Below are 17,129 nucleotides of genomic sequence, written 5' to 3' on the forward strand. Positions count from 1 at the left end.
TGTATTATATTCAGCATATTTTCAGTTGTGTAGCAGCAAAACTTGTCAAAAGCGCTCGCAGTTGAAAAAAGTCAACTCTGAGCGGAAAAAGCGTCAGTCGTTTCTTTTTCATTCTCCAATCAAATTAAAGCAGAGGCGGAGTTTCTATTGAGGTCACAGCAGTGTTTGTGTTGTCAAAATGACTAAGGGGCTTTTAAAGATGGAGGAGACACTAGCGATTGCTCTTTTGAGTAATCTGGAGCTGTATAACTATGCAAATCTTAAATATCATATTATTATTAAATATTAACTTTATAGCAATATCAACAGCAACAATCACACACAATACACAGCTAATTCAGTCATTAGCCACTTTCACACATACAGACCTTTCCGGTAAATTACCGGCAATTTTCTGGAAAGGTGTGTGTGTGTGTGAACAGGTCCTTTATGAAAATACCGGTAAATTCGTTCTGGCTATTTTCCTGAGAGAGTAGTTGTAACATTACCGGTAATTTGCCGGAATGCTGCGCTGTGTGAACGCAGAAGGAAGATTGCCGGAAAGAGCGCGTGCACGTCTAGAACGTGCTGATGTGAGACGTCTGCTTTAGCCAATCAGACCAGTCAGAGGCATTCACGCCATTGCATTTTATGAGAATAAAAGCCTTTAAATATTTTCCCAGACACATTTAGCTGCTAGAAATTAGTCAGATCACGTTTATATGTTCATCTTAATGCCAACTGTGTAAATAATTATCGCTAAGATGATAAGCCGTTGTTTACCTTCAAGTTTTGCGTGTGCCTGTGAAACAGCCCGTGAGCGCCAGCACACACACATATCATGTACATCTTGACATGTGAAAGTGTTCCTCCATATGTTTTCATCGAAGTTGTTCACAATATTGATCATCCACAGGGTTTGTAATGTAGTCAAATGTTTACAAATACAAGCGCAGCCATTTAGAGCTCATTTCTGGTTAATGATGTCAGAATTTACCGCTATTTTGGAATGGATGTGGGAATGCTCTTTTCTGGAAAAATTCTGTAACGTCTTCGCCTCTGTGAACAGCACTTTTTTAAATCTACCGGTAAAGTCATTCCGTAAATTTTCCATATATTTACCAGTATCACTGTGTGAAAGGAGCACCTTATAGCACATAAAAGGCACACCACGCTTTTCTTTTTTTGTCAACAAAAAAGGCAGTGTGGTGCGCCTTGTGTTTTGGAATGTAAAAGCGTGTTCAGTGTGATTAGCCCCTAAGACTTTTAGCTTTGTTAACTGTTCATTTGCTGCATATTAATAGTTAAGGTAGTAGTTTAGTTTTTGTATTGCATTGGATTAAGGATGTAGAATAAGATAATACTTCATAAGTGCTAATAAATAGGTAAAATCTTAAAAAAAAAAAAAAAAACTTTTACTGTTTATTTAAATACTTCTTTAAAATGAATTAAAATAGCATGATTCATAATTTTTGGGACAACCTAATTATTTTAGACAAGATAATGGAATTGTTTGGAACCCTGCATTTTTTTACAGTGTACACTTGTCCCAAACCAAATCAACAAAACTAACTTAATCATTTTTATAAATTTAAGTGGATGTAACATAAAACAATTAAATTGATCCAAACAACTCGGCTCATTTTAAACAAGTAGTTAAAATAAAAAAATAAAAACCAGAAAAATTAACCACCAGAGTAAATGGTGTGAATTGTAACTTGAACTGAAGTGTTCCTCATTTTTTTAATCCCTCCCCTTTCATTCATCATTCTTTCTGCCTGCGTCAATGAGCTCTGGTCAGCCATTGTTTCTCAAAAGACTCTTTCTAAAACGGCACTGGTGCTGAAAAGCCATATGTGGCACCCTGACGGTCCAGAGAGAAAAACAGAGAGAGAGAGAGAAAGAGAGAGAGAGAGAGAGAGAGAGAGAGAGAGAGAGAGAGAGAGAGAGAGAGAGAGAGAGAGAGAGAGAGAGAAGGAAGGAAGGATAGACTCACGCTGGAGGGGCCGGTGGCTGGCAGACCCAGGGTGATGTTTGGAAGGGAGGGCGATGTGTACAGAGACAGCTGGCTAACAGGACCCTCTCTGCCCGTGAGTCTGTGTGCCAACGATGGCTGGAACGACACACACACATACACACAAACATATGCACAGATAAATAAACCCCAGCGATAAAAACAAACAGCTCTGTCTGGTTGCTGTCCGGACCCCTGTGGGACACGTCTACAGAAGCAGACTGTCCACGTCTGAAAAACATGCATGGAATTGGCCAGGAAAAAAAAAAAACATTGAACTTTTTTTCCAAAAGCAACATGACAAGTGCAACCTCCAAGAAAACTGACAAAATGTGTCCTGAAGATGAAGATATTTAGAGGTTAATTTAGAAACACAGGAGAGCCATTAAAGTGGATGTTTTCAGGTATTTTACTACTGCTAAATGGCTTTCTTTGGTATGCTTAATTCAATTCATGTTGATTTCTGTAGTGCTTTTTACAATGCACTAAATTATTTGACTATAAACTATATACTATATGACTTTTACAGTCAAAAGCAGCTTAATATGAAGTTCTAGTAAATTAAAACTGCTTCAGTTCAATCTGTTGTTTAGTTTAGTTCACTGAAAATGTCACTGCTGAAAGCAAAACACTAAAGAGCAAATCCACAGACATATAAGAAATAATAATAATAGGAACAATAATAATAATAATAATAATAATAATAGTAATAATAACAATAATAATAATTTTAATAATAATAATAACAATGATACTACTACTACTAAAAATAATAACAATATTTGTATTATTTTTATTATTATTATTATTATTATTATTATTATTATTATTATTATTATTATTATTATTATTATTATTATTATTATATTAGGACCAGTGTTGGAGGTAACGTATAATGAAAAAACTCGAGTTACGTAATAATAATAATTTTTATTAAGTAATGAGTAAAGTTATGCAATACTTAAAAAAAATAATAAATTGGTAATAATATTTGAGTTATTTTTTGAAAATGTAACACCAGTTACTTTTTTGTTTAATTAAGTAGCTTTAAAAAAATTAATTGCTCGATTAAAACTAAAGTTTTCCCAGAGATGGGTTATGGCTGGAAGGGCAACCGCTGCGTAAAAACTTGCTGGATAAGTTGGCGGTTCATTCCGCTGTGGCGACCTTAGAATAATAAAGGGACTAAGCCGACAAGACAATGAATGAATGAATGAATGATAATAAACAAACAAATAAATAATAAATAAATAAGCATAAAACAAACAAACAAATACATAAATAAATGAATGAATAAATAAATAAATAAATAAATAAATAAATAAATAAATAAATAAATAAATAAATAAATAAATAAATAAATAAATAAATGGAGGCCCAGTAATTAGCAAAATCTGGAATATGATTCTAATCGTTTAATTCATCTCACAATGCATGATCCTAAAATCGCCTTTCCACGGCACACAACATTCTGACATGACTGTTAAAATACACCCCCTTGAAACAGTTGCACAGGATTTTCAGTTTTGTCGTGCACCATGGGAGAGAAGCTGATTCTGGCAAAAGCTTTATTCTCTGTACATTCACCGTAGTTGAATAAATGAACACTAGAAATTCACAGGCCGCTAAACATTTTGGAGGGAATGTGGAGACAACTTTAAGTATATACAGTTGAAGTCAGAATTATTAGCCCCCCTTTTATTTAATTTATTTTATATATATTTCCCAAATGATGTTTAACAGAGCAAGGAAATTTTCACAGTATGTCTGATAATATTTTTTCTTCTGAAAAAAAGTCTTATTTTTTATTTCGGCTAGAATAAAAGCAGTTTAATTTTTTTTAAACCCTTTTAAGGTCACAATTATTAGCCCCTTTAAGCTATATATTTTTTTTGTTAGTCTAGAGAACAAACCATCATTATATAATAACTTGCCTAAGTACCCTAACCTGCCTAGTTAACCTAATTAACCTAGTTAAGCCTTTAAATGTCACTTTAAGCTGTATAGAAGTGTCTTGAAAAATATCTAGTCAAATATTATTTACTGTCAACATGGCAAAGATAAAATTAATCAGTTATTAGAAATGAGTTATTAAAACTATTGTTTAGAAATGTGTGGATAAAATCTTCTCTTCGTTAAACTACTTTTTTATTACTACTATTTTTTATTACTCATTTATGAATAAAAAATGTTTTAATATAGACTGTTTTATAACAAAAAAAAAAACTAACAATAATTCTTATCTTACGCACATGGACCTGATTGGGCAACACTGGAATACATCACATCCAGTCAACCAATGGCATACAGTCGAGTCTCAGAAGTTCAAATATTTTAACGGATCTGCAGCTCAAATTGGATCTGAATTTTACGCATACAGAGATGATCGGAATTCCACGCAGCTCCCAGACTACTCTCCATTGGAAATGAATGACTTGTCGTGTGCAGTGGAAAGGCAGCTTAACCAACAGTGATCATCAATTCATTAACAATAAATCCTGCAGAGCTCAGTACCTCCACTGCGCTGTTGGAGATTGATCCAGCGATGCCGTTCTCATTGGTAATGTTGTTTGAGCTGTTGTTGGGTGAACTCGGGCCAGAGCCAGGAGCACTGCTGCATGCCGACTCTGGGAGAAAATTGTCTAGATTAATGGAGTGCCAGTCAAGAAGGAACAGATGCTGGAGTCTCGCTCTAACACTCAAGTTAGGGCTGAACAATACTGGAAAAATCTGAGGTTGCCATATTTTATTTCTTCTGTAATACATTTTGCCATATGAATACACTTTCACAAGATTGTTTGAATAGTCTAATGGCATTCAGTATTTATTGCTTTGTCTAAAAACATCTACAAATTATTGGATCAAGTATTGTTTTAGAGTTTTTCCTTAAAACAAGCTAAATTATCTGCTAGTGGGGAAAGTTAAATCTTCTATTTTTTGCTTTGAAATGAATAAACTGTGACTGATGGGAGTCGTATCCACTCACCTGCCATGTCCAGAGAGCGTTTCTTTGCAGTGGTGATGGGTCCGTCCTTCCTCCTTAGCAGAGGGCTGCTCCTGCGCTCGCTGACCTTCTGCTTCAGCCTGGACCGCAGCTTTAGATTGGGCTCAGATGCTGATGGTAGAAAAAAGAAGAAGAAAAGGAGAGTTGTTAAATGAAGGATGATTAATTTTGTGACAGTGTTTAAGTAGAAAGGTGGGTGTGCATCAAAATAGGGGACATTTATATTAAGACTAGGTCCAAAATGCACTGTATTATCCACTGCCTATGAGCCCATTTACATTAGGGCAGGGCGATACGACAAAAATTAAATAAGTCCTCTCATATCCTGATAATGGTTTATATCATGATTTATTCAATCAGTTAATTTTATATTTATATTAATAACAGATTTCTTTATCTTTGCCATGACGACAGTAAATAATATTTGACTATATATTTTTCAAGACACTTCTATACAGCTTAAAGTGACATTTAAAGGCTTAACTTGGTTAATTAGGTTAACTAGGCAGGTTAAGGTAATTAGGCAGGTTATTGTATAACGATGGTTTGTTCTGTAGACTATCGAAAACAATATATAGCTTAATAATATTGACCTTAAATTGGTTTAAAAAAAATTAGCTGTTTTTACTCCAGCCAAAATGAAACAAATAAGACTTTCTCCAGAAGAAAAAATATTATCAGACATACTGTGAAAATTTCCTTGCTCTGTTAAACATCATTTGGGAAATAATTAAAAAGGAAAATTTCAAAGGGGTTTTAATAATTCTGTATTCAACTGTAGTTGTATGTATAAACTTTTTAATAAATATAATGTTGTATAACAATGTTATAAGCCCAAAAAGATTCATAACCTTGGCAAATGCTGGCTTAAAATTACTTTTTTTCAATAAGAAGTTTTTCTTTGACAAGAAATGACACAGGCTTACCCAAAAATGTAATTAAAAAATGTAAATTATAATCAAAATAAAAATTATCAATTTTTATTTACCTTCGGGGTAACTTTAATACTAAATTTAGAGTCATCCTAAAGGTTATTAGACCAAAAACAAAACTGTATATAAATAACAACTTATTTTTTGTTTTCGGTCTCAAAAACCCTGTTGTCATGTAAACAAAGAGGCATATGAATAGATTCCGGTTTGGCTGAAAATGTACTGTGAATGTGCTACTTTATTAACCTTTTTTTTTTTTTTATTGAATGTTAGTACATTTGAAAAGCCCAAAGTATACCATTTTACATCATTAAAAAAAGAATAGAGCGTCTGTGCTTTTTCCCCTCTTCAAAAAACTGAGCAATAAAATATGTTTGCAACATCACTGTACTGCTCACGCTATGCTAGATGTACATAAACCTTGAAGCTAAAACTGAAGTCCTTAAATAAACAGCAACTTTGTTTGACAATCCCTAATAAAGACTAACTTCAAAAGATTTGACGGATGTTCTTTACTTAATCTATTAGGGCTGCGCAATGCTGAAAAAAAAGTGATATATGATATTGTTGAGCATTGTGTAAACAATTTTCTTATGATATGACCCTAGAAAAAAATAATGCAAATATTTTTATTAACTATGCCAAGGTGCAAACAATAAGTCTTTAAATAGTATTTGACCCACATTATGCCAATTTGGCGACAATTACTTTAAATCCAAAGGGGTGGAGCTACAAACGCCTCATATCATCATTAATGGGAGGGACTTTCCCCTTCCTATGCATACAAAGGGAGAATAGTGTTTTAATGAAGTTTGATTCTAAAAAATAAAATTAATTAATTTTTACCATTAGACGTTAGTTCACCTTTAAAATATAGAAAATTCTAATTTATTCAAAAATAAAACAAACAAACAAATATAATTTTAATTGAATATTCAGAGAATGATTTAGTCATTAAAAAAAGGTGACTTCAGGACATATTCTGTCCAATGCAAAGATTAAAAGACCAACACATCTGACACCAGCATGACCCGACCCAAGCAACTAATTAATCCTTATAAAAGAGGCTATCTCAGGCCACTCATTAAGTGCGAAATTCCAGATTCCCATTGGGGGAAGAAAAAAACCCAGAAAAAAAACAATGGCGCAAACTAGCATCTGAACAACTTCCAGCTTGGCTCAGCAACTTGCCCAAAAGTTTAATCAAGTCTGTCTAAGTGTAAACGCTGCAAATGAATACCGCTCGCCTCAGAGCGCTTTCGGTTAAACAGTTTGCAAACACTTGCTCTTGGGGTGCGATGTAGCGTGTCAGAACAGGCCGGCAATTACCAAAATGAAAGTTCACCGCGAGGGTCATGCCTATTTGAAGCCGCCATCGAGGCACGGCCGTTTCTCCGGCTGACATTTTCACCCGCTCGCATTCTCCAACAAAGGCCTCTCAATGCCCCTCTTGCCCCAATTGTGCTCTGACGCTTAATCCTTGCTTCGTTCGTGACCCGGTGTCAAAAATGTGTGAGAAGAGCACGCAAAGTTCATTAGGAGCCATGCAGCCTCGGCCCCTGTAAAGAGCGCTCAATGGATATTTGGAACGAGATTTTATGCACTCTTTGCCACCTACACAGCAAATTCATCTGAGTTAAATTCTCGGTGTTGAAGCATTTCAGAGTAAAGTGTTGACGTTAAAGAGTTAGATTTTGATAAATGAATATAATAAGAGTTAGAATTGATTTTATTCAGTGCGAAATCAAGGAGTTATCTTTTCTACACTTGGTGGTGTTATTTCCAACATCCGGGAATTCATGCAGCCCCAGTCACTGAAGAATTTTCCAGACGCCATTTTCCATCTGAGGTTTAGAACAGCAACTGGTGAGTCAAACTACCTAAATGTTGGTATTTTTCTGACTTTCTCTAAGGAAATACAGTTGTAAACATATTGTTAAGTTAATAACTTTAGAATGGAGTGACAATTTTAATCTTCTGCGGTTCATTCATGGTCGTTTGTGTATCTAGCTTAACTGCATTACTATTCACTTCTTTTCAAGAATGTTTTATATATGCTCACGCATACATAGTGCATAAAAACATCAAATGTACATGTTCAACACATTTCTGTCACGCTTAATGCCATTTTGTGCGTTGTTACCCATCTGTAAAATAAAATCGACACTTCTCCTTTAATTCGAAGCAAACTAGCGAGGGAATCACCGGAGCAGCCTAGCCTACTCTGCCCGGATGCTAACGGCAACACAGGACGGTTTCCATAAGCTCTGGAGAGTTTCTAAAACATATATGGTGAGTAAATGAATATATGCTTACTTGTAAAAGGCTTCCTGACTAAAACATATGATTGTTTGTTATTCGTGTACGTTAATTTGGTTGTTTTAAACACCGCGGCCCTTTTAAACTGGTTCATTCGTGGCCGTCCATATACCGTTAGTTGATAGACTCGCGTGATAACGTAACGTTACGCTTGAATTATATTAAGCGTTGACAACCATTAAAGTCGGAATGTTAACATTAAAAAAATTAAAATGACCGCGTTTGCACTTTCTCAGACTTTTAAGGTTACAGAAGTCTCCTGGAAGTTGTGGGACTAACATTAACGTTATCCCGCAAATGCACAGAGACTCCCAGATGCCCAAGTAGATGCCCGCAAATGAATGATAATCTCCGGGAAATCGCGCGTCTCCCGCCCGGTCATTAAACACTTTACACACCCCTCTCCACCGCATCCCTCCCTGCTCTTCAGGTACGTCGCGCGCAAGTCACCCCCACCGCTCTTCAGGTACGTCGCGCGCAAGTCACCCCCACCGCTCTTCAGGTACGTCGCGCGCAAGTCACCCCCACCGCTCTTCAGGTACGTCGCGCGCAAGTCACCCCCACCGCTCTTTAGGTACGTCGCGCGCAACTCATCCCATTGTTCTTTAGGTACTCATTTCTCCCGCTACCTCCCGCAAATCAACTCTGTATCCCCCGAAAATTACTTTTCCCAACTCGGGATGTCTGACGTTAGTAAGTTAGGCTATTTCTGTAGTCAGGAACATCTTAGTCAAGCTTTTTCTCCGGCATGATATTGTGCTTAAAACTATAGGCTAAACTTAGCATGTACTGTGCACAACATTTCCTTTTTATTAAAGACAATTTAGTGCATTGTAAACAGCCACCTGTCTGTAAAATTAATCAACTGATTCATATTTGAGCAGCCTAATGATGATACAGGTTTGATTTGTAGATTTATTATCAATAATCAACATCTGAATCAAAATATATCTGAAAAAGTGTGAGGCATACTTTGTGATGTTCATCTCTCTTTTTTAATCTGAAGGTTATGCATATGTGTTAGATACTAATGTGTTGTTGTTTTTTAACAGCCACAGTTCTCTATACAATAACACAAGACCCTGTGACAGTGGCTGATTAGAGACGGATGGTGTATTTCCAGAGTTGGTGAAATGACCAAGTACACCTTCTTGGTCATATGTGGTGATAATAATGAAGGTATGTTTGATAAAGTTCTGTATTTGTTTCACAATAAGCTAAGAGGGTATTAGAGCATTAAAGAATAATGAATGACATGAAGGTGATAAGTTTTGTATTGTGGGTGAACTGTTACTTAAATAATGTTTTGCTCTTTACTTTGCACTTTTCCTCTTCTGCTTATCCTAATATTTTAGATTATATTTGGACCTGAATCATCTGCTAGACTCCAGTAAAGGTGGCCTCAATACTGGACCTGAAAGGGCCTAACAAGTTGAATCTGGTAAAGAAACACACACACACGCACGCACGCACGCACGCACGCACGCACACGCTTACAGAAAACTGTTGTTTATGAAGTTTATGAATATTTTTTACACTGTGGCCAATATTTTGGGGAAGTCAGCATCACTAAATGATATAAAAGATTTTAAGCTCCTCTAAATTTTGCTCCAAGTGTTGTGTTAAATTCAGGATTCTGGACAGACAGCTGCCTGTTTTTCCAGTTCTAGTCATAGTGGTTAACCTAATTGTTTTTGGAGATCCAACAGTGATATATGTGTTTTTTCTACTTTTCCATATCCTGTCACCTCAACCAGCTGGGAGAGTCAAGTTGTGGATCATCATGAAGATTTTCAAAAGGTGAGTTTAGATTTCTTGAATGTTTTATTTACTTTAAATGTTCTTTTAAATATATCATAGAATTTGATTGCAATTTGTTTTCAAACATTTTTCTTAGTCATGCTGGAGTCTTGAAGAGTTCTTAGATGAGCATCACCCTATATCCGTGCATCAGGAACCACCAGACGAGCGATCAGCAGCTACTACATCGTCATGGATAAAAAGGTCATCCTGTGGCTGGGAAGCACTTCATTCACAGGACATGCTTGATGAGATTTCCTAGCTCCAGTTTGTTTTCACACAAGTTTACAGCATTTATACCTTCATTTAAACTGCTGTGTTTGATATGGAGGACCAAGGAAACACCAGAAGTGAAAGATTTGCACGCCAAGTTGTTTAAAATGTAATTTCAGAAGAAAACTATGAGTTCAGAAGTAAACTATGAGTGACGATATATTGAACTTTCAAATTGCTCTGATAACACATCAAGTTTGGACCAAAGGACTGAAACAGCCTTTTTGAGCACTGGTCATACATATTTTGTTGATACTGTCTGTACTAATAAAACATTTAAAGCATATTTGACATTGTTGCATTTTAAAAACTGAATGAATTGTTGAAGTGGTGAATGTTTTCAAATAAAATGTTTTTTCTTTTGTAATTTACAGTCTATTTGACCTTTTTACCATATTTACACTCAAGAGAGTTGAATAAAATAACAATATATTACACCAGGCGGTGTTAAATATAGTTACATTTTTTAACTCTGCCCAGAGTTAAAATTAACCCTTACTTCGGTGTCAATGTGCCAACCCTTTTGAAAGTGTTGATTTAACTTTGTTTTGAGTGGACCCCATGAGACACTTTCAAAGTGTTGAAATTAACACCCATAGAGTTGTTTTGGGTCCCCATATTTTGCTGTGTACAGCCGCTAACAAAAGGCCATGAATAAATCTGTCAAATTTCTCAAATCATACGCATAGGTTGTTCCATGGTGTAGAGGGGCACGCTTTCTCGCTCCTTAATTACGTGTCTGTCTTGAACAAGCGTTTTTTTTTTTTTTTGGTAAATCATACATAACTGTTCGCTACCTGCTATTGGGATAAGAACCCCTTTTTTCCAGAGTTTTTATTTTATTTTGCTTTCAGTTTTGACATATTGTAATACAGCCTTTTACAATCATAAACAAATCTTAACCACAATATTGCTGTATTTACTAAATATACAGATTAAAATGATGGATGGATGACAGACGGACGGATAGATAGATATTTGTACTTTCTTGTACTGCCAGTGCTTGTTTTTCACCAATTAGTTCATTTATTCATTGTTTTTGCTTACCTTTGCCTTATATGTCCACAGTGCTTAAGTTATTTGTTTCAGTATTGGCTTCAGATAGATACTCTAGATAGACAGACAGATGGATGGACATAAGGACAAACGGATAGATGGAAAGATACTTTAGACAGACAGACAGACAGACAGCTAGACATATATACAGACAGACAGACAGACAGACAGACAGACAGACAGACAGACAGACAGACAGACAGACAGACAGACAGACAGACAGACAGACAGACAGACAGACAGACAGATAGATAGATAGATAGATAGATAGATAGATAGATAGATAGATAGATAGATAGACAGATAGATATATAGACAGATAGATATATAGACAGATAGATACAGATAGATAGAGACACAGACATAGACAGATATGGATGGATGGATGGATGGATGGATATAGTTTGTACTTTCTTGTACTGCCAGCGCTTGTTTTTCACCAATTTGTTCATTAATTCTTTGATTGTGCTCACCTGTGCCTTATATGCCCACAGTGCTTAAGTTATTTGTTTCAGTATTGGCTTCAGATAGATACTCTAGATAGACAGACAGATGGATGGACATATGGACAAATGGATAGATGGAAAGATACTTTAGACAGACAGACAGACAGACAGACAGACAGACATATATACAGATAGATAGATAGATAGATAGATAGATAGATAGATAGATAGATAGATAGATAGATAGATAGATAGATAGATAGATAGATAGATAGATAGATAGATAGATAGATAGATAGATAGATAGATAGATGATAGGATGATGAGGAATATAATGGAGAAACAATAAGACTTTTTTCAAGATATTTTGATGAATAGAAAGAGGTTATTTAAAATTATGAGGAAAAACTTGCCTTTATAGTCTTTTTGTCACTATATTAACATTTACCAAAATAAATGCTCTTTAAAATAATAAAAATAAATAAATTTATTTATTATTTTTATATAATATAGTTGACTTTTTCTGACGTATTCTGCAGTCAGGAGGTTGTATGATATTGACCAAATTTTTTATATATATTTTTATTAAACCTTGATTTTTTAGGATTAAGATTTTTTTGTTATTCTGTAAAAATGAAAAAGCTCTAAATTATGATATTTTTATGTGTATTTTTGAAGGAAATGTAGTTAAAACTATTTGTTTATAACATAAATGCTAACATTTACAGAGAAACTGAGACTATATACATTATTCAATGGTTTTTGGTCTTTCGACTTTTGATGTTGAAAATTCAGCTTAGTCCCTTTATAAATCTGGGGGTCGCCACAGCGGAATGAACCGCCAATTTATCCAGCATATGTTTTACACAGCAGATGCCCTTCCAGGTGCAACCCATCTCTGGGAAACATCCATACACACTCATACACTATAGGGACAATTTAGCTTACCCAATTCACTTGTACTGCATGTCTTTGGACTTGTGGGGAAAACCGGAGAACCCGACAGAAATTACAGTGACAGTTTATTGCAAGGTATTTGTACAGCAATTTACAAAAACCAAGACAATATAATGTATTTTACTTTCAACTATTAAAAGTGTTAATAAATGCAACTTTTTGAAAACTTTTCAAGGGTAAAAGTTGGTGAAAGAAAGATTAAGATCTCAAACCAATTCAAAAGCATAAACAAACATGCATAAAAACATGAATCACAAAATACTGCTAATTTATGGATATTTTTTACAGTAAGCATCACATTTGGGATTGCGCTCCTCTTCCTATGTTTTCAGTGAGTCATACCACACAGATGCAGGCAGGTTCGATTGAACGTTCAACATAAAATATCTCCACCACGGGCTCTAATATATAGATATTGAGGAAGCGAAGGTTTCATCTCAAGAGCACTCTGTTCTGAAAAGCCAATCTTGCGGTTATACTTATCAAACTAGGTAGATATGAGGATGGCACTTCTGGTAAGTGGTAGGAACATTCCCAGACATCTATGTTAAAGAGAGCTGGGCACGCTGCCATTAATGCCCTGCATTAGTGAGGGTGGAGGAACAGGAACAGTAATAAAAGGCAGGAGTAAATTTAACAAGAGCCGTGTTCGGATTACGCGTCCATCTGGCTTATAATAAAAAAATGGAAACAAAAACTTTTACAAAACTTATACAAAACTCATCATCCACAACGTTTTGTACACTTATGCATCACTTCATGCCAGTGGTGGACAAAGTACACAAACCAAGTGCAAATATTACTTCAGTAAAAGTGCTCCTGTTAAAAAATAAGGGTGTCACAATCCTCCAAATCCTCATTTCGATTACATTTTCGATTCTAAAGGCACGATTCGATTCGATTTTCGATTATGAATAATTAATTAATGACCAATTAATTATTTGTAGCCTACCGTTTAAACTACCTGACCTGCATGGTCTTTGTTTTACCCATAAACAAATCATACAGTAAATGAATAAAGGCAAGATACACACATAATTACCACCTGTCAATCACTTTTTCTGCGGGACTCGTGAATAGGCAGTGATCTGTGTCGTTATAATGGCGTTGGTAAAAAAGACGCACAACCAACAGGAATTAGCCAACAGTATCTGAGGTGTTCGCTAAAATGACTAAGTACAAGTCAAGTGAGTGAAAGATTGAAGCAGTCCTCTGACTGCCTGGACCTGCTGTCTCGAGCGCATGGCTGTGTCTGTGTGGTCACGTGATGTGCATTTTCAAAGGTAGAGAGGAAGGAGGGCTGCTCAGAAATGCTACACGCCACTGTGGATGTTAAATCGTTGTCGTTCTAAAATGCCATTTAAAAACAAAGACGGTGTAAACAGGGCCTGAGTGTGTACTTTTCGCGAGCTGATTTGCAACGGGGGCGGGCGGAGGATCGCGATGCCGGTGTTGTCTATCGGACGAACCGTACGTAATACGTACATAGCAGAGCTTGCAAAACTGTGTTTTTTTTTGTCGACAACACGAACGTTGTCAACATAACTCACTGGAAATCCAAAATGCTTACACACCGGCGACTTCATTGAAAGAGGAGAGGATTTAAGCTCTGTCGACGGGTCTCCTGCTTCTGCAGTTTAACAAGCACTTCAACAAGCCTGTTATTTTCCCGCTTGGCAAGCCAAGCTGACGTGACATGGGGGCGTGGCAGCATCGACGATTCTATTTTGTGATTCGATAATCGAAATTGAGCATAAAAATCGAAATCGTGACACCCCTAGTAAAAGTACATAAGTTGCTGTTAAATGTACTTAAGCATCCAAAGTAAAGTGTCTATCTTAATAAGCATTATACATTTTGTAACTGCTGTATTTTGTATTGTTTTTATTGCTTGTTTTTAGTGAATGTCTGCAGCAATATGGCGATGCCCATAACTAGGCCCACACGGAATCTGCGCCCGCAGTATTCCGCAAATTTTCCGCAGATTTTTAGTTTATCATTAATTATTTTTATTTACTTGAGTACATGTGTGTAAATCTGTTTTTATTCAGTTTTTTTAATTAACCACTTAAACTCTGCGGACCTGGTACCGGGTCCGTGACGTCATCGACTTTCGCTTTCAGATTTAAAGGGCTAGCGTTGCACCAGACCCCCGTAAGTGATGTCGTTTGAAAGTGTAAAATCTATATTTTATGCACATATGCAACACTTTGGTTTTTATCCTACTGTACAAAAGTTATTTACACTTAAATGCACAGTATAACCGAGCTGGGTATTGAACATTGGTTCATTTTCATATTTTTTTATATGACACATGTACAAGTTATAGCTCAAATGAAAGCTCTTTCGGTGCTCATACAGTTCTAGCATTCTTTTTACTGAATTATATTCACATATCAAACTGAATTGTGGTGTTTCCATGGCGCAGAAATGTAAACAATACATTTATGATCAATAAGCAGCCCCAGATAGCACAGACAGCTGTCATCTCTTACCTTATGCTGTGCCCTTCAGGGCCATTCTCCTCTGTTTTTGAGGTGATGTGCATAAGTAATCCTTTTATATGTCTGATGTGGCCCAAACACAGTGAATTATGTTTGATCAAACAAAAGAATAGTGAAATATGAAAACAATGATCGGTCCCTGTGGCTTGTACAGCACCTTTCATCAGTTGGAATGCAAAATCTTTTGCATAGATTATGGTAGAGACCTTTTTCTTTTTCCTATGATTACAGACATGTGCAGGAACCACCAAAATTAATTACAGCATGCTAGACCACACAGAACCTAAAAGGTACACTTTAAAATTTGAGTTTATAAAAAAAAATTACAAAAAGCGCCTCTTTTTTTAGGTGTTTATTATAACACAGACGACATATTCAGTTATTTTAAACACTTTCAATAGTGTTTTATGAAAATTCAAAGGGTTTTCTTTAAAATGATACCAAATTTTTGAATTTACACCTCTTTATTTGGATTTGGGAAGCTTGTAAATTTGGGTAGGCAAAATCCAGGCGGAAATCCCCAAATAGCAGCAGAGTTTAAGTGGGTAAAGTGATATAATTGACTAATAACAAAAATGTTCATCAGATTTATGTACAATGCAGTTTGTACAGTAATATTTTCTGTCTTTTAGTAGAGATATTATATGACAGACTTGCTTTGTTTACTGAATAAAGTGAATCTAATTGGTTTTGCATTTTAAACATTAAATAAAAGTTAAAAAGGTATTACTTTTTATTTCATATATTAAGGTTTTAGTTATGATACTCCCAAAATCATTCAGCAGAAATCCGCAGATTTTTACATAAATTCTCAGCAGAAATAGCAAAGAAATGTCTGCAGATTCCGTCTGGCCCTACCCATAACAAATTTCCTGTCAAGAACAATAAAGTTTACTACTACTACTACTACAGTCACACTTTACAATAGGGGTTTCATTACCTTATGTTAGTTAACGTAAATGTTAAAGTGCTCCCATTACACTTTCAATGGAGTAGAAGTACAAAAGTAGTTGCTGTTAAATTAACTTAAGTATCCGAAGTACTTTGATTTATTATGGTAATAAGATCCCCGTCACACTTTACAATAGGATTTCATTACTTAAAGTAAAAGTAAAAGTGCTCCTATTATACTCTCAATGGAGTAGAAAAGTACAAAGTACAAAAGTAGTTGCTGTTAAATGTACTTAAGTATCCAAAGCACTCTAATTTATTAAGGCTATAAGATCCCAGTCATACTTTACAATAGAGTTTCATTACTTAATGTTAATTAAAGTAAAAGTGCTTCCGTTACACTTTCAATGAAGTAAAAGTATAAAAGTAGTTGCTGTTAAATGTACATAAGTATCTAAAGTACTATGATTTATTAAGGCTATAACATCCCAGTCACACTTTATAATAGAGTTTCATTACTTAATGTTAGTTGAAGTAAAAGTGCTCATGTTACACTTTTACACTGTTAAACTTGAGTAAAAGTACAAAAGTAGTTGCTGTTAAATGTACTTAAGTATCCAAAGTTCTGTTTCATTATGGCTATAATATCCTGCTCACACTTTACAATAGGATTTATTACTTAATGTTAATAAAGTAAAAGTGCTCCTGTTACACTTTCATTGAAGTAAAAGTACAAAAGTATTTGCTGTTAAATGTACTTAAGTATCTAAAGCACTATAATTTATTAAGGCTATGAGATCCAAGTAACACTTTACAGTAGGGTTTCATTACACTGTAAAAATGGCCGTGACTCCAACGGTAAAAAACTGTAAAAATGCTACAGTATAAATCCGTAACCCGGTTAACAGAATGTTTCCTTAATATATATGGCGAATAACCGTAAATTGACTTTTC

General features: G+C 35.3%; 1 protein-coding gene and 1 long non-coding RNA gene across 6 annotated transcripts in view; one reads left to right on the plus strand and one right to left on the minus strand.

Annotated features, from left to right (window-relative positions):
- hdac4 (histone deacetylase 4) overlaps window positions 1-17,129 on the minus strand; it is a 399,927-nt gene that overhangs the window by 111,224 nt on the left and 271,574 nt on the right. For all 3 annotated transcript variants that reach the window (XR_012385010.1, XM_005172529.6, NM_001039358.2), the window contains 3 exon segments: window positions 4,980-5,108; window positions 4,508-4,620; window positions 1,976-2,092 (listed from right to left, as the gene is read on the minus strand). Coding sequence is in view for 2 of the 3 variants with exons in the window: in XM_005172529.6 (XP_005172586.1) it covers window positions 1,976-2,092; window positions 4,508-4,620; window positions 4,980-5,108 (359 nt within the window). In the remaining variant the exon portion in view is untranslated.
- On the plus strand, window positions 7,749-10,688 carry LOC137496500 (uncharacterized). 3 transcript variants are annotated; one of them, XR_012385621.1, is made up of 7 exons: window positions 7,749-7,795; window positions 8,115-8,221; window positions 8,485-8,714; window positions 8,823-9,427; window positions 9,604-9,689; window positions 10,006-10,048; window positions 10,146-10,688. It is a non-coding gene; the product is annotated as an uncharacterized lncRNA (long non-coding RNA). The 3 variants fall into 3 exon arrangements; XR_011016910.2 differs by lacking the exon at window positions 8,485-8,714 and having other exon boundaries at window positions 9,301-9,427; XR_012385622.1 differs by lacking the exons at window positions 7,749-7,795; window positions 8,115-8,221; window positions 8,485-8,714 and adding an exon at window positions 8,751-8,786.

The sequence above is a fragment of the Danio rerio genome, chromosome 9 (genome assembly GCF_049306965.1).
Source record: "Danio rerio strain Tuebingen ecotype United States chromosome 9, GRCz12tu, whole genome shotgun sequence".
Taxonomy (NCBI): Eukaryota; Metazoa; Chordata; class Actinopteri; order Cypriniformes; family Danionidae; genus Danio; species Danio rerio.